The following is a 20,000-nucleotide window of genomic DNA, read 5'->3' on the forward strand; positions in this document are numbered from 1 at the left end:
AGCGCAGCCGAAAAAGAACGCTTGAGAAGGATTAAGGTCTCCGGGTCACGATGATCACAAAGGCACTTTGACGCACGATTCACATGATGCTAGAGAGAGACCCTTCTATCAATTTTATTTAATTTTTTTTCTTCCACTACTATTATCACTTAAGGACACGTCTGCATTATTATCTATCGAGTTAAATGTTCGCGATATACACCGACCACTTTATTATTCACCTCTACACCTTGCTTAGGTTCCTGATTGTAGCACGTCCATCTAAAAGTTTGACATTCATTTCTGCTCACCATGTTTGCAAAGAATGATATCTTTTTCTTTTTTAAAAAAAAAAATTTTTCTTGGGTTACCGTAGCCTTCCTGTCATCTCGCACTAGCACGGCCGTTCTCTTCTGACCTCTGAGAACTTTTTGTTTTGTGGTTTTCGCTCCATCCTGCTTGGGAAATACTTTTAATCCAGCCCCCTTCTGGCACCAACAACCACGCTGACTGTAGCTCTAGATGTTTTAAACAGTGGGCTCTGCTGCAATGTGATTGGCTGATTGGAGAGGTCCACAAATGAGAAGGTGTAGAGGTATTCCTGATAAAGTGGTCGGTGAAAGGTGTGTGCATACATGAAGCTCATTTTTTAAAAACATTTTTTTTAAAATACATATAAAACTTTTTGACTCGTAAGCAATTTGTAAGATTTTTAATTTAATAAAGAATTTAATTAACTTAATGCATTTTCTCCCTCACCCTGTGAACAGACCAGTATCCAATCATTAGTCAATTTAATCATCCAGTATTCATTCCTGCCTTGCACCCAGTAAATTTTTCATTGAGCGTCACGTTTCGACTTTGGGCTCGTCCTCTGATGTGAAACGTCTTCGGGACGAGGAACGAGTTTTGTTTCTTGCGCCAGTAAGGCCTTTTTCCGAAAAGGCTCGGCTCCTCGCTACCCCACGATTCGAAGGACATGATTGAGACGATAATACGGATTTTACAACTCGCTTTATGAAACGGTTCATGTTTTGGACAACGCTAAAGTAGAACGTTTCCGAAAGTCTTCGTTTTACCGACCTCGTCGTAGAAAATCCAGTCAAAATACAAAGCTAAAGCGGCGATCGCTGGAAATCAAGACATGACTCAGCAGCTCGGTCAGGGGTTAAAGACTGTTCGGTTTCGTTCCTGTTTTACATGCTGAAACCTGATTCGGTGTGGTGTTCGGGTGAAAAAATAAAACCTCAAACTACTAAGTGCGAAAACACGGTCATCTCAGGGCTGAAATCCAGCGTCCTCTTGTCTCTGCTCTATCCGAACTTGAAGTAAAGTCCAGGCTTTCATGACCTGTAGATTGATTCACACACACGATTATACACAGCAACATCTAATAATTATATAAGTAAGAACGGCGTCAGATTTGATGGAGTGTGTACCTGTCTCTGTGTGACGTCCGGTTCCCACAGTGTACACAGAACCACGTTGGCCCGCTCCACCAGCTGCACGTTAGACCACTGGCTCTGTAATCTCCTCAGCGCATCCTCCTGACTCACCCCATCCCGCTGCACTATACGCCGCACGGCCTGATGGGGAGAGAGAGATGGATTTTAGTGTGGATTTTAGTAACACTAAAAGGTGTTACTAAAGATGACCTCACCTCTTCCTCCGGTATAATGGCCACCCAGACCTCGTGAACAATGTCTGTCCATCCTGCCTGCAACAGCACCGCAGCATCCAGCACACACACTTGCTTCCCTGTGGAGGTAGAGTGAGTCCCGGGACTCAATAATTGTCAAAAAAAAAAAAAAAACATTGAAGGAGAGGAAAGAAGGAAAAGCTTACCGTCTTCTTTAGCTTGCTGTACTCTTTCTTTCACAAGAAGTGCAATCTCAGGCCATACTATACTGGTTAGGGCTTTTAATCGTTCCTATACACATACACACATGTTTATAATGTATATCTACTGAATTGTTTATTACTGTAGCAGAAATCCGTGACCATTAATGGGTCAGAACTATTTTTTTTTTCTCCATGCACATATCTTCTCGCTTCACCTTGTTTCCGAACACCTTCATGCCCAGTGCTCGTCTGTCAATGGTCTTATCCTCGTTCACGATATCTGGCACGGAGGACACAAAAATAAATGCGTACAAAGAAAGTGGGTGAAACGTGCTCGTGACGGATACGTGAAAACCGGCAGGCCCTCACCTGTACCAAACTCCTGCACGATCCGATGATAGGCAGCCGTGCCGGGTCGGTACGTTTCATGGCCGAGCTGGTCTGCGTCGATCCTTGCGGCTCCGAGCGCTTCCAGTCTCCGAGCGATGGAGCTCTTCCCGCTCCCGCTGCCTCCAGTCAGACCGATCATGTACGGGAGCCGAGCGAGGGCGGGGTGAGGCTGATGCGGGCGAGACAGCGGGTCGTATCGTTAGTTCCAGATCAACACTCATAGGGTGCGAAAACACATTACACACGGTTACATTCAAAATGATTCGACCCCCATTGCAAATCAGGTTTACTGTCAAAATGTACAGACTTTCAGCTGTTTGTCATGAACAAATCAAACAAAAGCACTTGGAATAGTTCGACACAGTACAGCAGAAATGTTCAATAAAAGTGAAACTGGTAAAGAAATAGTTCGACACGATGAAAGCTTCGAGTGGTTTCCCCAAATTCAACTGAAAATGGCTTCTCCAGTCTTCTGGCCGCGTTCCTGAGGAGTCTAACCCGTTCCTCATGAGCGACGGGCTCCGGTTCTGTAATATTCTTGGGTTTGCGTGGTGCAAACCGCCTTCTTCAAATCCTGCCAGAGATTGGTGGGATGTAAACACTTTGTTCACGAAACGATGGTTTTAGGCATGTGATAAAAGGTTACCGTAGGAGGGGCGAGGAGCGTGCCCAGCAGGCGTGTGCGCAGGCTCGACGAGCTGATCTTCTCCTCCTCGGTGTCCGCGTGATGTGCGTCTTTAATCAGAGGAATTTCGTACAGCACCAGCTCCGGGAGCCCCTGCAAGATAAAATGACAACAGATAGAACAATTCCTAAGGAACGCCATATAAACATCGTTAACTGTGCTACACTGCGGTATGCTTCGCCTCGTCCGTCAGTATCCCCGAATCGGGAAACGGAGCTGTTTTATGAGCTCTCGCTCATAAAATGTCGGTTTTTCGGTGGCAGGTTAAAGCGTTAACGTTTAACGCTTGTACCAAAACCGTCGCATTGCATCACTAACCAAACCTGAACGCACGGCCTGATTACTGATTATCTTCATCACCTTCAGTCCAAAGTCCCAGACTGCTAGCACTGCTATCACATTTCGTTTGATCTGGCACAGAGCATTGCTAGCCTACTTAAGATTTTTAAAAATGGGTGTTGTCCAAATTCAGTGTCTTACTCTTGAAGTGTCTTGCTCCTGCTCTATACGGAGAAATCTATATCGTAAATGCTGATTCCAATGCCAGAAAGGTACTAAAGATGGGTGGACAGTTCCTGTCATTTGTCTTCTTTTGTTTTGGGGTTTTTTTTGCTGTAAATTGAAGAAGTTTGGGTTTAAGATCGAAAGATGAATATGAGAAGAGAGTTTCAGCTTTTATTTCCTGGTGTTTATATGGAAAGGTTAAAGTGTGGAGAAAGAAAGGACCCGCTCATGATCCAAAAACATACAAGCATGATACAAAAGGTTCCATGTTTTATGTCGATTGTAAAAACCAGGAAATCGTATGTAGAAATCCTACACTTTCATCTCGTATCCATCTTCTGATCTCAAACCCGGACGTCTTTGGTGAGCAGCACAAACTAATGAATCGGCCTCGCCGTTCCGATAGTTTCGGACGGGACTGTATGTGTGTGAAGTGACACTACGATCTGGCCCAGCCATTCAGACGCTTACGTTTTCTGCTCGTTTCCTGTTGACGGCCTCGCCGCCACGCCTCGTCTCCTCGCTGACCACGATGCACTGCAGCTCGGCGTCGCTGACGGACGGTCCGAAGGGGTCGGACAGGGGGACGATGTCGTACTGCAGGGACGGTTTGACGTCGTTCAGGAACTCGCGGAGCTTCTGCACACGTCTGCTGTACGGTTCGATCAGCTCCTTCAGCACCTTATCTGGACAAAGAGAACGACTTGAGTTCATGTGGTAACAGCGGCTCCGCTACATCGCGGCGCTCGCGTTGTTGGCGGCTTTCCTGTAAGAGCACGACACGGAGGGTTTACTTACTTTTAAGCAGTTCCTGGTCGCACACTCCAATCAGAAAGCGCCGATTCGCCATCAAGCAGCAAATATTCAATAGGGTCCGGTGAGCACCGTGCAGACGATCGAAGGTTCCGCCCACCACCACGTCTCCATACGTGTCTAAGGGCGTTGAATCATTTTCCTTCACGTTTTCCTCCTGCTCTTCCATCGCTTCCTTTAACTGTGGCCACAAGATAACGGAGGAAATACTGGGCGCGCACACGTAGCAGCTTCCGGCGTAAACCTGAAGGCAGCGAGCCACCAGAGACGTCTGGCCCGAGTCCTTTATGGGGAAATCTGTCATGACAACCTCTGGGGATCGAGAAAGTGTCTGAGGAGAGGGGAAAGGGTCGAGGGTCACGTCCTGCTGGGCATGGATGTTGGCGAGGAGCAGCCGGACGTCCAGGTGAGAGCAGATGTCCGCTGCATTGCTGTACAGGCGCGATATGAGGCCCGGGAGATCCACGGATGGAGGAATGAAGACCGGCCGAGGTGGGCAGCCTGTTCCCAGGTTAAGGCCGGGGTGGAGATGAACGTAGAGGGTGTGCTCCACCAGCTTCGCGGCGGATTTAAGGACAGGAGCGAGGCGGAGGGGGAGGGTGTGGAGAGGGGAGGTGAGGACCAGCACGCCGGTGCTGAACATTGACATTATGGACAGGTGTCCACTCCCACTCCAGGCACGCTACAATAAATGACACCATTGGTTAGAGAGACAGACAATTGGTTATATGGACAGAGAGACACACAGACAGACAGTTGGAGAGACTGGCAGACGGCTGGTGAGATGGACAGAAACAGACAGAGGGACGGCTGGTTAGATGGACAGACAGGCAGGCAGTTAGACAGACGGCTGGTTAGATGGACAGAGACAGACAGGCAGGCGGTTAGACAGACGGCTGGTTAGGTGGACAGAGAGAGACAGGCAGGCGGTTAGACAGACGGCTGGTTAGGTGGACAGAGAGAGACAGGCAGGCGGTTAGACAGACGGCTGGTTAGGTGGACAGAGAGAGACAGGCAGGCGGTTAGACAGACGGCTGGTTAGGTGGACAGAGACAGGCAGGCAGGCGGTTAGACAGACGGCTGGTTAGGTGGACAGAGACAGGCAGGCAGGCGGTTAGACAGACGGCTGGTTAGGTGGACAGAGACAGGCAGGCAGGCGGTTAGACAGACGGCTGGTTAGGTGGACAGAGACAGGCAGGCAGGCGGTTAGACAGACGGCTGGTTAGGTGGACAGAGACAGACAGGCAGGCGGTTAGACAGACGGCTGGTTAGGTGGACAGAGACAGACAGGCAGGCGGTTAGACAGACGGCTGGTTAGGTGGACAGCGAGAGACAGGCAGGCGGTTAGACAGACGGCTGGTTAGGTGGACAGAGACAGACAGGCAGGCGGTTAGACAGACGGCTGGTTAGGTGGACAGAGACAGACAGGCAGGCGGTTAGACAGACGGCTGGTTAGGTGGACAGAGACAGACAGGCAGGCGGTTAGACAGACGGCTGGTTAGGTGGACAGAGACAGACAGGCAGGCGGTTAGACAGACGGCTGGTTAGGTGGACAGAGACAGACAGGCAGGCGGTTAGACAGACGGCTGGTTAGGTGGACAGAGACAGACAGGCAGGCGGTTAGACAGACGGCTGGTTAGGTGGACAGCGAGAGACAGGCAGGCGGTTAGACAGACGGCTGGTTAGGTGGACAGAGACAGACAGGCAGGCGGTTAGACAGACGGCTGGTTAGGTGGACAGAGACAGACAGGCAGGCGGTTAGACAGACGGCTGGTTAGGTGGACAGAGACAGACAGGCAGGCGGTTAGACAGACGGCTGGTTAGGTGGACAGAGACAGACAGGCAGGCGGTTAGACAGACAGCTGGTTAGGTGGACAGAGACAGACAGGCAGGCGGTTAGACAGACGGCTGGTTAGGTGGACAGAGACAGACAGGCAGGCGGTTAGACAGACGGCTGGTTAGGTGGACAGAGAGACAGACAGACAGGCGGTTAGACAGACGGCTGGTTAGATGGACAGAGAGACAGACAGACAGGCAGTTAGACAGACGGCTGGTTAGATGGACAAAGAGACAGACAGACAGGCAGTTAGACAGACGGCTGGTTAGATGGACAGAGACAGACAGACAGGCAGTTAGACAGACGGCTGGTTAGATGGACAGACACACACGGGTTAAAACACTGCAGGTTTAGTTGTAAAGTAAACTCAGATCTTTCAGTATGGAGAAGGTTTAATCTCTGCAGTGTTCATTTTAAAAATGTCACCAAAATCAGAGCTTAAATCACAAATGTAGGGAAGCCCTACGCGGCCACGCATTATTAATGTTTTCTTTCTCGTTTTCTCGTGATCTCGACTTTAATTCTTCTGTGAAAAAAAACATTAACAACGCATGGCCGCTTAGGACTTCCGTACTTCCGTAAAAAAAATAGGCTCCTTCCTAGATGTATAGTACACACGGTTGCAGATTTTATACACCCTACTTAGTGAACTCGTCTAACGTGTAGGCGCCATTTGGGATTCAGCCCGAAACCTGTGACGCTACAATAACGCTACAGTGCTAACAGGCTAATCTGCTTCCACTACAACAACAACAAAAAAACTACTTACCAAAAAACTGCTCTGTCTTCCGTTTTACACACTCGCCTCACTCTGACCAGCTCCTCAAAATATCATTTTTATATAAATATTTAACAACGCGCTACATCACTACTACACTCCCAATCCTAAGCACTCTTCCTCGGATGTACTCTCGTGCCCATTTGACCTGCCAGTCTGCAAACCACGTGACTCCTTTTTGCAGACTGCTGATTGGCTGTTCATCAGAGCACTACAACCAATGAATATGAAGTTTCAAGGGTGGGTTTTTTCTTCTCTCCTTTAGCAACATTAGCTTCTTTTCTCTCCTGCTCGACATCTGAGGTGAAAATGGACCTCGAAGTTTAACCCAAACACCACTTCTGACTAAAAACAAAATATATACATTATTCTAAATAGTCAACTTTTTGAGACCAAACGAAACGAACACATTAATTAATTTTCCTTTGGTTTAGTTTCTCTAGTCATAACATACACAGTGACTCCACATAAATGTAATTACAGATGTGAGCTGAGGAGACATAGTAAAGGCAGACGTTTTCAATAAGAAAAGATTGGATTTTATTAATCGTGGTGCAAAAATAGTTTTTCATCGCTAGCCTCTTCATATAAAATTTCAGACAAACACCAAGCTCCCATAATTACAGTTTAGTGTTTCAGTTATGCAGTACATCAGTTAATTGAGTAAGGTACTGCAAAAGGTAACAATATTGAAATAAATCAGCTTTCTAACCGGTCACTAAATGTGGTATTGTAAACATCTTTACCAAATTATATTCTCATTCTCAGAAGCTCTGGCCATGAGATGCAGTGTCTGTTCTCTTTTGTACACTTTCCTGTCCACAAGCTTCAGGATCTTGCAGGCTGCAGTCTGATTAGAGCTCACGCGCCTTTCGCCAAGACTCCGTCTGGTATCGTTTCTGAAATTTACAGAGGGTTAACAGGGTCAAGAGGACTTAACAATCCTAGCATCTTCAGCAGTTGCTGGTACCCCACCTAACAACCCACCCAAATCTGATTGGGAAACATAATGATTTCTGCCATATGTTTGGATGAGAAGGTGGCTAGCATTCTTAATAAATCTAGCTACATGCCAATGAATTGTGTGCTCTGCTTTGGTATTAGGGAGCAGTTCCAAGTCCACCGTATGGCTGAGTGCATAGATTAGTCAACTAATGCATTTAGTAGTTGTCGTTGATGGACTTTGACTAGTTGATTGGTGGAAAGCAGACTAAATATACTTTGTACTAAATCCTTTCACTGTGGCATAGCTCCAGTTCCTGAATCCCAGCTGAGTGGCCAAATTGTGCAACCACTAAACTAAACACTTTAAAGTGTGTGAGGAGGTGGTTCCCAGGAGCCAATCGGCCAAATAAGGCGGTATCCTTATGCCTGTTGGCCATCACAGTGAGAACATCCATAATGATAGAGACAGTTATCTGTGCATTCTTCTTTTGTACTGTCCTTGAATGTACAATTGCATCACATATTAAGACTTATTCATTACTGTACAGGAGCACTATCATAACAGAATAGCAACAGCAAAATATTTAACACGTCTAAAATTTGACCTGAAACACGTTGTGGAGAATTACCTACTGTGACAAGACAGGAAATAGCAGACAAAGTATCTGTGTAATATTACATTAAAACAATACTGCATATATTGTCCATCCTATTGCACAATTTTACTGCACGTTTAACATGTTTTACGTTTTAACCTCTTCAGAACGTGTGGGTAGTATCTGAGAAATATCCTCCAAGCGATGTTGTACGTATCCCCACTCGGTTTGGAGGGGTACCTCTTCCGGTTGAAGACGAAGCCTTTCTCGATTTGGAACACAGCCTTGTTGAAAACAGCCTGATTGAAAGGTTGGCCGCGGTTCAAACAGTCCACGAGAGTGCTGATGAAGAACGTCCAGCGCTGCGTGTAGTAATCCTCCATTAACCCCGCCCACTCTTTGCTAGCATAGTCGAGGATGTTGCCGTCGGGTCCCCACAGTGTGATCTGGTTCCGGGCGTTCAGCTCGTACAGCTCCGCCTCCTGCTCATCCAGTCCCAGTGAACGTGCTTGCTCAAGCCACGCCCCCAACAGGAAGTGTGTGTCACTGGAAAGAAGGTGGTCCAGGTCAGGTAAGAGACCGTAAACTAATACACCTCCAGCAGTCAGGAGTTCTGGAAGCTTCTGGGCCTAATTTTAGGGGGTTAAATTAGTTGGTTAAAATTGTTTGGTAAAACATGAAAATAATTACCATCGATTTTTCCTCACTATCATATAGCTTGTCAATTTATTTCCATCACTAAAGTAGTTACCAAACATCGATTCCAACCAAGTCACACATTAAAGCGCCAGTAAATTGAATTTCTGTCTTACCAGGAATGCATCTCGTATTTCCTCGTAGAACTGCGTTGTCAGGAGCTGAACAGCCTGACGCGTCACGTCCACCAGATCATAACGGAACGTATCGACAGAAATCAGCGAAGGTGCCGCTCCCAACAGCAGCTTCCAGGCCTCGTAGACGTCTCCCGGACTGTACCAAATGTCAGTCTGCATCTTCAGAGATGGTCGGTGAACCAGAGGACTCCGGTTGTGGTTCTTGTACCCAGGAATGGTACAATTGTACACACTCCCAAACAGCAGGCGCCAGGCAAGTGCCAGGCTCTCGTTAGTGGTGCCATAGCGGCGCCAGGCGTACAGCGTTGCCCACTTGGTCAAATTGACTGCTTCTTCGCGCCATGCCAGCTCAGCCATCAGCTCGTAGATGGCTGGGTTTTGCTCGATGCCCTCGGGCACAATGCCCAAGCCCACCAGAGTGGAACCAGGGAACTTCTGAGCTTCGAAAGGACCCGAGTTAACACGCTCCACCGCACCAAACAGGCCACTGTTGCCGCCGAAGTTGTGAAGCATGCACCAGATAAAGGGCTGGCCATAGAAGGACTGGGTGAAGTTAAAAGCAGGCATGGACTCGGCAAAGAGGTCTAGGACGATCATACGTCCCCGTGGTACGCCGTAGAGGAGTGCCTGGATCTGTGGAGGTTTCCAGAACTCGGGGCTGCTGATGAATAACCAGCCCTGCATCAGCCAAATGGCCTGTGGGTCCACTGTGAGAAAGCAAGACAATATTGGAGTGGACTACCGATTTCAAAATAATTTCATTCCAACCTTTATCGAAAATCTGTATTTATTTCACCATTTCAGTTAAGCAATCTTGACCAGGGGTCATTGACTGCAGGACTACAGTCCAAATGCAGACCCAGAGAAGTATTACGGTAGACCAAAACAGTATGTTTAAATGCAGAACAACATTTCGTAACACGGGTTTTTCTGCACCTTGTCCATGTCCACCACAATAATTAATCTCAGGGCTACGTATGCTGTCACTACACATTGACAGAATGCAAGGCTGCTTCTCAAACAGCATTATGTGCGCTACATAGTATGCCTAAATATACTAGTAGGCCTGACAAACTCTTTAGTAGAGTAGTACATGTTCGGGACATGACATGAGTTTAGAATTCACACCTCGGAATATAATTATTCGCTCCTGTTTCATCAAAAGCATTATGGGAAAATCCGCTCTTGCACAACATCTGTGTGACTCGGTCATGTATAGTCACAGCCAATGTGTGTGTTATTACTTCATCTGTGTTCTCTCTTTTTTAAGTTCAGCCTGTCAGAAATGTCAGGATAAAACTGACACAGGTAAGTGAAAAATATACACACAGATGGCGAATAGACGCCCGAATTAGTCATGTATGAGTGTTTCCTTAACCGAGTTTGAGATTAAAAAATCCAGAGAAATACATCAACACCTCCTGTTAGTGGCTAAAAAATTTTTTTATTAATTTATTTAAAATTATTTAATAATTAAATTATTTAATTAAAAAAATAAATAAACTTTACAACTGGGTAAAGATATCAATTCAGGACAAAGATACAGTATACTGAGGACAAATTGTTTGATTGCCAAATAAGAGAACAAATAAATATAAAAAATTCTTACCTGTTCATTAGAAAATGCTAACACGCTATCGAACCTGAACCCAATTTGCATTTATTACAGAATCACAGTATAGTGAACTCTTTAAATATGCTGAATGAACTGTTTTTCTCTCTGACTTTCTCCTTCTCTTTTCTTATTGGCTCCTGGCTCCAGTCTGTCACAGAGTAGTCAGACTTCTTTCTTGCCTGAAGTTGAAGTATCTGTGCTGGCGTATGACGTAAGCATGCAAATTTCATTCAAATTCCAACCTGACACAGAGCTGACTGTCTATTATCTGCAGTAATTCGTTAGTACTGAAAATACCACGCACTACAGCTTTAAGTTAAGGATAAATACTGGTTCGGAGAGTTGTGGGACATGCATTAATAACGTTATGGTCTTTCTAACAAAACTTGAACTTCATTTTAGGGAGCTAAAGCATTTAATGCAGAACTTGTGGATGCTAGCATGGAGGCCGAGCAACACGAATCAATTTTTCAACTTGTTGATCATCCTGGCTGCAAATAAACGCTTCCTTAATTTGCAAGTCATGAAAACTGGATAAAAGAAAATGCGAATTAAAAATTTTTGGAGGCTTGAGGATACCTGTGATCATCGTGGTGAACACTGCGCTACTAATCGAGGTCAGATAGGCTGGGTCAGAGGAGGCAGGTGTCATTTCGTTAAAGGTGTCCGTGTTGTAGATGTGGTCCGTCCCGAACTCTTTAAGCACCTGCGACAGGAACAGAGAGCCGACACGCAGGAACAGCGGGTCACGTGGGTCCAGCACGTACGCACAGGAATATGTGCAGTTAAAATGGCTCCACGGCACCAGCTTGGTCACATTGGCTTTGGGAAACAAGCTAAGGAAGAAACGGGACTCGGAAAATCAGTGCAAAAGTTTGCATCCCCTCTGTTTGTTTTAATGGGAAATAGAACTTTTGTAATGTCAATTGTTTTCAATTTATATACTAATAAAAAAGCTTTAAGAATTCATCAAAGATACTTTTTTGCAATCTTGTGCAGATGAATCGGCGATGTATTACCGCATGATTCCACGAGGCACGATCCCTGAGAAAGCGGGCAGAACAGGAATCATTCCCAATGATCTCATCTGCTCCAAGATTTTAACCTGCAGGGAAGAAAGTCATCCAAGTTCACAATTTGAGTGTCTCTCCAGCTTGATTTTTCTCTTCACTTAATTTTTCACTATAACAGATTGTAAACGGACTAAGTTAAAAAAACACACACACACCTGCAGAGAGAGCTGTTTGGTGTGCCAGGACTGAGGCAGCGGGCCTCCCCACCCAAAAATATTCCCCATCCGATTCCACGCAAGGAACGCTGGACCCGTAAAGAAGTCATCAATCTCCGTCTGATTTAGACCCAGAGACTTGTAAACCTACATCCGAGAGAGGGAATGAGGGAACGAGAGTGAGACAGAAAAACAGACATGTAGACTGTGAAAGACTGTGGCCAATAATTGTATCACTAACCTGTAAGAATTTGATCATTCTGTAATTCTGTACTTATTTTAAAAGGACAAAATGACTGGAGTACTGTTTCTTGGTGTGCAGGTATAAACACAATTCAGACAAAAGTACTGAAATATTATTGTCATTATTGTTCTCATCACTGAGGGTGGGTGGGCGGGTGTCATTATTGTTGTCACCACTGAGGGTGGGTGGGCGGGTGTCATTATTGTTCTCATCACTGAGGGTGGGTGGGCGGGTGTCATTATTGTTGTCACCACTGAGGGTGGGTGGGCGGGTGTCATTATTGTTCTCATCACTGAGGGTGGGTGGGCGGGTGTCATTATTGTTGTCACCACTGAGGGTGGGTGGGCGGGTGTCATTATTGTTATTTTTTTTATTGCTGTTGTTTTATTATGTTGTGGTTGTTAGTGTCACCATCATGATTGTTATTGCTGTTGTTATTGTTATCGTCCTCGTTACTGGCATGTTTATTGTGGTCATTGTCATTATTTTTGTGGTTGTTACTTGTCAGGTTGTTACAGGAATGGTCGTTATTCCTGCCACCTTTAAGGCTGTTGTTATAATAGGTGCTGTTCTCACTACTGTCGTCACTACTGTTATTTTATCTCGTTATTGCCGTCATCATTATTGTTCTCATTACTGCTGTGGTCATTACACTTGTCACACCTTTACACACCTGGCATGAGTGCTAAACATACCGTGCATATCCGTCGGATTCGGACCATAACCTTCAGTCAGCAATAATACACCTATAATGTCAATGTGACCTGTATGCTAGGTGTATATATTAACCTATAATAACAGATTAATGTATGATGTGTTTTCAGCTAAACAACAGCGGTCGTTGTAATCATTAGATTACCTCCTGCCACAGCGCCTCCTGCCCGGTGAATGCCAGGGGCAGATTGATGCCATTCAGTGCCATCCAGTCGATCTCTCGCTGCCATCGTGGCCAGTCCCACCACACGGTCGAGTAGCTCTGAGTGCACACATTCTGGTAGTACCTGAATCTGGATAGGCAGGAATGTAGGGAAAAAGAGATTAGGCATCAAAAAGATAGGGTCTGCGACAAGACGTCAAGTTTCATTTAACTTCAGCCATGTCACTACTGTTAATTGAACAGGTTTATACAGTAACTTGTCAATCATGGTCATTCTTGGCAAAACACCTGACTGACAAGATAAAAAGCCAGGGCTCCTCAAAGGGTAGGAGAGGGATCAAATCAGCCCAACAACATCTGGGCATAATCTACTCCTTCTGCATCCAGAGTGCATTCCAGCCTCACACCCAGGATCCACCACTGACCCTGAGCCACTCTTACTTAAGATGGATGGATGGATGGATGAATGAATGAATGAATGTAGGGCACGGTGTGATTTCACTTGCTATGGATGGATGACACCATGACGTCACTGCTCACCTGTGCTGCGTGCTGATTCGCAGAACGCCCGTGATGTGGGGTAAAGGTCGGGGCACGCGCAACTGATCACCAGACCAGGACACATGGCAGTTGCAGTAGTACTTCAGGTAGTTATAAACGCCGGCGGCTGCTGCCACGCCGCTACTTCCCACCGCCACAACCTTGCCGTTTCTCCCTGAACGGAGCTCGCACACATCCAGACCACGAGTGGACAGCGAACTGTTCACGGACACGACGAAATCTCGCGAGGTTTCCCCCAACAGTCTCCCCAGTAGCTCGCGTACGGCTCTGCTTTGCGTTTCGTCGCTGGCTTTCGCCCGCAAATGATCCAAAGTCCGGAAGTGGCGAATTCCCGAAACAAACCCGAGGAGGAGGAGAGTTTGAAATAAACCGCGCAGTATTCGTGTCATTTTGTTTTTATTAAGGAAACAATGATAACAACACCTAATCCATCGAAACGCCAAAGTTTTTTATTTTCTCCCGAGAGGAACAGGAAGCGCATACGTCGTTCACGTGGTGTCCAATCAAATGCCTCCCAAGGGGGCGCGCGAGCGAATATTTAACCAATAGGAAAGCTCTAAAACACGGCGGCGGCGCTTTGGTTTAGTCATATGATTCAGGAACGCTCGAGAACGTGAGGGTTCAAAGATTTTTTTTCATTATTTATTTATTTATTTTTACAGTAAATAGCGTTTGATTTAGGCGCCTTAAAGGTGTGGTAGTCGAATAGTTTTATTCTTTACTTGTACAAATAACCCGGAAGATTTATAGAACATGCGAAAACAATATTTTTTAAACCGTGGCCTTAGCAAAAGTGTACTTAATTTGCTGAGAAAACCTGCCTGGAAAACGGACTTCCGGCCCGTGTTTGTGTTTTGGATAGGCCTCTTGTCAGTCATTTTATAGACCCTCCAGTCCAGTGGTTTTCAAAGTGGGGGCCGCCAGGGGGCGTCCGGGGCTTCAACAATTTGGTGTGAAAAATGAATAAATACATGATTCTCACGCTCAGACAACCACACACACACACACACAATCAATTCCTAATGTAATGTAAAGACGTAAGGTGTAATTAATAAAAGGGGGGATTTATTCCCCTGTATTTTTAATGTGTTTTAAAAACCTCTTTCAAAAGGGGGGCCTCGGTCAAATGTTAATGCCATTTGGGGGCCTTCCCTGGAAAAGTTTATGAACCCCTGCTCTAGTCTAAGGGCCTCCATAAATTCTGCTCGAGGAGTTTCCTCAACAAAAAATGCACTTTAAAATAAAAATATCAAAAGTATTCATACATTAAAAAAAAAAAAATCTAACATAACCACCATCACTGGTGTTAAAGGAGCAGTTTGTAATATTTAAAAAGTGTTTCTATATGTATGTTTGTTTTGCCCTGTATGACATCCATGAACAAAATCTTTCATATTAACTGTAAAGCATAGTTTAGATTATGTAACTAAATAAAACTAATTTACGGATACATTTGTTTGTTTTTTGTTTATTATAATAGGAAATTTGTACACCAATTTTTGTTTAACTGTATAACCTTTTTGATCGTTTCTACCACACTGACTGATTTTACAGATGCTACGACTAATCTTGCCTCTTGAGTTCTACCTTGTTATGTTACAGCCAGGATGGAATATACACATAACATGTTAATGTTCTTATTACGTCAGTAATTTGTTGTACAAAAAAAACAACAACAATTTGGTGTTGATGTTGACAACGGCAAAACGACATTAAACCGTACTGTACAAGTGTTTACGAGTCGGAATCTCGTAATTACGAAAGGAACGCTTGATGTTCTCATTCAATATGATGCTGAACGTCCCTGGAAAACAGTGAGCGAGGAGGAAGGAGAAAAGCTGTCGCTGTTTTGTTTGTAGGACGCAACAGCGAAACCCATTGATGAGTTTCAGGCATGATCTCCGTGTCTCAATTCTGAAGTCAATATGTACCGGAACCGAATTGTTTTGTGTTCTTGGTGTGTGTTGTTTTGAGCATTCCTAATCACCCTGCTTTTCATCCTCTCTCTCTCTCTTTCTCTCTCTCTACGTTCTTCTTCTCATATTATCTGGTAGACTAGACGTCTTGTAGTTCTTATGTCACTTGAACCTACGTAATAGATGTTTTGATTTTATCCGTGACCTGTTACAATTGAAATTTATCATTCTTTATCAATATTTCTGCGCGTGTATATGTACTATGCTTTCTGTGTCATTAAAGACGATGAGTAAATCAGCCAGGGCCAGGTACAAATTCTTTTTTTTTCGCCCCCAATATGTTTATTGTCCTTTTCTTGTTTTAGAACTCCACATCAACTACAAGTACACAAGCATACACCCTTTTCACATACACATATTCAATTTACACGCTTAGTGGTTAGCACGTTCGCCTCACACCTCCAGGGTTGGGGGTTCAATTCCCACCTGTGTGTATTTGCATGTTCTCCCCATGCTGTGGGGAGCATCAAAGACATGGACATGCATGGTAGGCTGATTGGCATGTCCAAAGTGTCCATAGTGTATGAATGGTTGTGCATATGTGTTGATGGATTGGCACCCTGTCCAGGGTGTACCCTGCCATGCTCCCTGGGATAGACTCCAGGTTTCCCCGCAACCCTGAAAAGGATAAGCAGTATAGAAGATGGATGGATTTGTTACAGTCTTTACAAATGTCTCTTTCAGTAAGGTCTACATTTCCATTTTACATGATATTTATGGATGGCTCCCATAGCTGATCAAAGTCTTCCCGCTTGCCTTTAGCAATACAAGTTAACCTTTCCAGTCTGATACAGTTTGATATCTACTCTACCCACATTTTCATGGTTGGAGCATCCATACTCTTCCAGCACAATGCTTTTTGCTCTAATGAGACCAAAGGCTACAATTTTAACCTGTCTTAATGTTTGTATAAACTCCATTGGATATATTCCAAGAATACAACGTTTCACATTCAATGTGATTTTAATGTTAAACATGTCTGACATACATTTTATAACCTCCTTCCAGAAGTTTTGTATTTTTGGGCACTTCCAGAGGCAGTGATGTTTAATGTACCTTTATTTTCCAAGCATTTAGAACACGCATCTGGAATGTTAGCGGACATTTTATGAAGTTTGACAGGTTTTAAATAGGTTCTCAATAACCATTTATATTGAAGGCAGGGTCCAAGTTCTGGTTCTGTGACTGGTTTTGGACAAAAAACAAAGAGCTAGCGATAACGGGCACTGTCGGTCGCCCTGTGACGTCAGTGTGGGACACATGGTGAAACTTCACACAGGAAAAACAGGAAAACAGCACTAACCAACAGATTAGCACCATAATCACTAAAAACATCAGAAATATTGCAATCTAGACATGTTTAATGGGTTTGAGGGTGGATTTGCCCTTTAATATATCGTAAATGCGGAAATCCTCCACATACAAATGAACCTGAGGTAACTGTGGTGCGGTTTGTGGTGTGTGTGTGTGTGTGTGAGTGTGTGTGTGAGTGTGAGTGTGTGTGTTTGCGTGTTTTCCTGGAAGCCGAGCGCCATCTTAGATCAACATGGAGGGGGGTTTAAACGGGAAAACACAAGGAGAAAACTATTCTTCCGGCTAATAACTGTTTCGTCAAAAAAAATGATTTACTTAAATTTGTGATATTATATATCTCTCTATATATATTTTTTTAATTAAAAAGGGACACAAGCCAGCTGGAGTGATTTCTTTTTAATTTTTTTTGTAAACCTGTTTTGTTTATGTGTTAGCAAAGCTAGCTAACGTTCACTTCCAGTCGGATATGGCGTCTTCCAATCCAGGTATCTCATCCAGCACGTAATAATTATTATAAATCATAAAATAATTAAATTTATTATAAGAAGAAGTCAGGGTTTGTCCTTTAATAATGTTGTTATTGTCATATTGTTTTTGTTTTAAAACTAGCTAGAAAGTGTTGAAAGGGAAAGTTAAGAGTTAGCATGTGGCTAGTTAATACGTGTTTAATTAATGAGACTTTGTTTGCTTTTTAATTTTTATACACATTTATTGTATTTTTGTCTTGTGTTTTATTTATTATTGCACTGAGGTTAAAACTTCGCTGTCAAAACTAGCAAGTGCTTGTTCGGTTAGCTAGCCATGCTACCAGGCCCAACTAAGCTAATGCTAAGGTAGAAGAGAGGGGAAAGTTTTGCGACAAATGTGACAAAAATATAGATTTTGATATCAGAATTTAAATATTAAGTTTAAATGTCGTGCGGTAGCAGGATTGCCATCTAATGACCTTAAACCGCGTTAATGTTGGTTAAATAAATCAATTTGTGTTTTCAAACTTATCCGCTGTTTATACGTTTATTAATTAATTATTATTAATTATTAACTGTTAATGAACTGAGCCACTTCGTAAAGTTTAATTTCCCTTTAGCATATATATTCGAAGTAATTCGTTTTATTATTATTGTTGTTGTTGTTGTTATTATTATTAATACGTAGATTATATTTAGCTCAGAAGCTAATGTTAGGTCGGGTTAATGTCCTGGATGTTGCTAGCATCGCGATAACTAAATTCAGAATTAATATCGCGGTATTACGGTATTCCTATTAATCATTCTTATCTAATTACATTTTAGCATCTAATGAGGTTTTTATCTGATTTTTTTTTTTTACTGCCTGTGTCTTGAGAGAGTTTTCAATAATCTGTTTATAGCTACATTTAATATTGTGGGGAAACACAATCTCTCTCTCTCTCTCTCTCTCTCTCTTTTCCCCCTTCCAGTTTCAGTTAATAAGACAAAAAAAAAGCAGATCGTATTGTTCCAGAGAAAACGAAGTGCGCAGACTCTTAGAATAAGAAAACGTAGGTAGAGCTTTAGAAAGCACTGACACTGGAGACTCCTTCCACCAACCTTAAAATAAACGTCTTCAATGCAAACTTCACCGTAATCAACGATTGTGTAACGTGACAAGGAGGAAAGCGAGGCTGATGGGGGAATGGTGATGACCATAAGGATCTTAGTTTTAACGAGAACTCTTCTGTCAAAGCAGCATTTGGGATTCGGCCTTAGACGAGCCGTATGGTAACAAACGTTTAAAAATAGTCCGGGTCTTGGCCTGCTGTGCGTCTTTAATAACAGCTGGTGCAGCTCGCTGTGAGGGCGGAGTCGAACGCAAGGAGGCGTCGGGTTTGTTTTTCCTGTGTATTTTAAGACATGCCGACATGCGCTGTGGGTTTGTTTTGTCAGACATGCCCGACGTGTCTCCTCTGGGGATGTCCGTGGCAGCTGGATCTCACGCCAGCGCCGGAGCCGTTGTGCCGAAGGGCAGTAACAAACGAGCTGCCAGGTGAGTGCGATTTCTACAGAGCCACTTTATTCGCTGTACAGAATCTAGGTGAAAATATTCCTCGTAGTCGTCGCAGGAATTAAAATAAATAAAACATGGTTTACCCCTCTCTGTTTCTCCTTCTCCAGCTCCGACTTTGATGATGATGACGGAGGGAAGCTCTTCAGGTGAGCGCACATCTCATTTACATTCATTCCTGTGTGTGTGAGTGTGTTTTCTCGTGCTCTCTCTCTTTTTTTCCCTTGAAACAAACTAAGCTTGCATCTGTCTTTTATTTCTCTTCTTGCTTCAGGTGTGACGATGACTCGGGCAACTCGAACGACAAGGAGCGATTCGCAAGGTACTGCGGGGAGGGAGAGGTGAAGGTGTCTGTCTGTCTCACTGTCTCTGTCGGATTGTTCACTTTTCTCCCTGTCCACCTGTCTGTCTCTGTAGCTGTCTGTCTTTCTTTTTTGCTGTCATTTGATTGTCTGTCTGCCTCTGTTTAGTTTTGTCCACCCAGCTGTCTCTCTCTCTTCATCAGTGTCTGTGTGTCTGAGATAAGACACTGTCCAACAGAAATCCCACTGTAAAATGCATGTTCGCTCTCTGAAGCCTTTTCGTTTGAGCACTTCACCTCTCTTCCTTTTTCCCCCTCCTTCCCTTCTTCTCTCTGTCTGTCTGTCTCTCTCTGTTTCTGCTTCTCAGGTGCTCTGAAGAGATCTTTCCTTCCCTCACTTGTTCTGTCACTCACACACTCCTGTCCATTGGTTTAAGATGAACTCGTCTTCTCGTTTGGAACGATCAGACATCTTTCTCTTTCTTCACTTTTCACACGTTTTTCTTTATTCTCTTTCGTTTCTCCTCTGTCCTTTTTTTAAAACATTTTTTTACTCGATCTCATTGTACCATCTCTCTCTCTCTCTCTCTCTCTCTCTCTCTCTCTCTCTCTCTCTCTCTCTCATATTTCACATCTCGCTTGTCTTCATCGTGACCTTTG

At 44.2% G+C, this 20,000-nt stretch overlaps 4 protein-coding genes and 1 long non-coding RNA gene across 8 annotated transcripts in view; 3 read left to right on the top strand and 2 right to left on the bottom strand.

Moving 5' to 3' along the window:
* The window catches only part of LOC108264077 (myosin light chain kinase, smooth muscle), a 10,449-nt gene extending 9,246 nt beyond the window's left edge, over positions 1-1,203 (top strand). The window contains exon 15 of the mRNA XM_017465382.3: positions 1-1,203. This exon is cut by the window's left edge and continues 276 nt beyond it. The gene's annotated coding sequence lies outside the window, so the exon portion shown is untranslated.
* Positions 677-6,995, bottom strand: coasy (CoA synthase). The gene is made up of 10 exons (XM_017465409.3): positions 6,820-6,995; positions 4,199-4,895; positions 3,872-4,086; positions 2,858-2,989; positions 2,191-2,380; positions 2,037-2,101; positions 1,825-1,909; positions 1,640-1,737; positions 1,419-1,565; positions 677-1,329 (listed from the first exon to the last, which is right to left on the bottom strand). Exons 2-10 carry the CDS (start codon positions 4,860-4,862, stop codon positions 1,258-1,260), a joined length of 1,668 nt encoding a protein of 555 aa, XP_017320898.1. The 5' UTR covers positions 4,863-4,895; positions 6,820-6,995; the 3' UTR covers positions 677-1,257.
* A 349-nt stretch (positions 6,996-7,344) lies between these two features.
* Positions 7,345-14,224, bottom strand: naglu (N-acetylglucosaminidase, alpha). 2 transcript variants are annotated; one of them, XM_047161093.2, is made up of 8 exons: positions 13,707-14,224; positions 13,149-13,296; positions 12,046-12,192; positions 11,837-11,922; positions 11,397-11,653; positions 9,182-9,909; positions 8,610-8,998; positions 7,345-7,727 (listed from the first exon to the last, which is right to left on the bottom strand). In XM_047161093.2, the coding sequence occupies exons 1-8, from the start codon at positions 14,114-14,116 to the stop codon at positions 7,571-7,573; spliced, it is 2,322 nt and encodes a 773-aa protein (XP_047017049.1). In that variant the 5' UTR covers positions 14,117-14,224; the 3' UTR covers positions 7,345-7,570. The 2 variants fall into 2 exon arrangements, with proteins under 2 accessions (XP_047017049.1, XP_047017030.1); XM_047161074.2 differs by having other exon boundaries at positions 8,529-8,998; positions 13,707-14,223.
* Positions 10,375-12,052, top strand: LOC128629016 (uncharacterized). Its single transcript, XR_008393345.1, has 3 exons — positions 10,375-10,510; positions 10,965-11,028; positions 11,817-12,052. It is a non-coding gene; the product is annotated as an uncharacterized LOC128629016 (long non-coding RNA).
* A 2,966-nt stretch (positions 14,225-17,190) lies between the features above and the next one.
* The window catches only part of arnt (aryl hydrocarbon receptor nuclear translocator), a 15,174-nt gene continuing 12,364 nt past the window's right edge, over positions 17,191-20,000 (top strand). The window contains exons 1-4 of one of the 3 annotated variants that reach the window (XM_053675235.1): positions 17,191-17,502; positions 18,922-19,021; positions 19,150-19,188; positions 19,314-19,361. In XM_053675235.1, coding sequence (XP_053531210.1) covers positions 17,484-17,502; positions 18,922-19,021; positions 19,150-19,188; positions 19,314-19,361 — 206 coding nt within the window. In that variant the 5' untranslated portion in view covers positions 17,191-17,483. The remainder of the gene's footprint in view (positions 17,503-18,921; positions 19,022-19,149; positions 19,189-19,313; positions 19,362-20,000) is intronic. The other 2 variants (XM_017465482.3, XM_017465499.3) reach the window with 2 other exon arrangements.

The sequence above is a fragment of the Ictalurus punctatus genome, chromosome 1 (genome assembly GCF_001660625.3).
Source record: "Ictalurus punctatus breed USDA103 chromosome 1, Coco_2.0, whole genome shotgun sequence".
Classification (NCBI taxonomy): domain Eukaryota; kingdom Metazoa; phylum Chordata; class Actinopteri; order Siluriformes; family Ictaluridae; genus Ictalurus; species Ictalurus punctatus.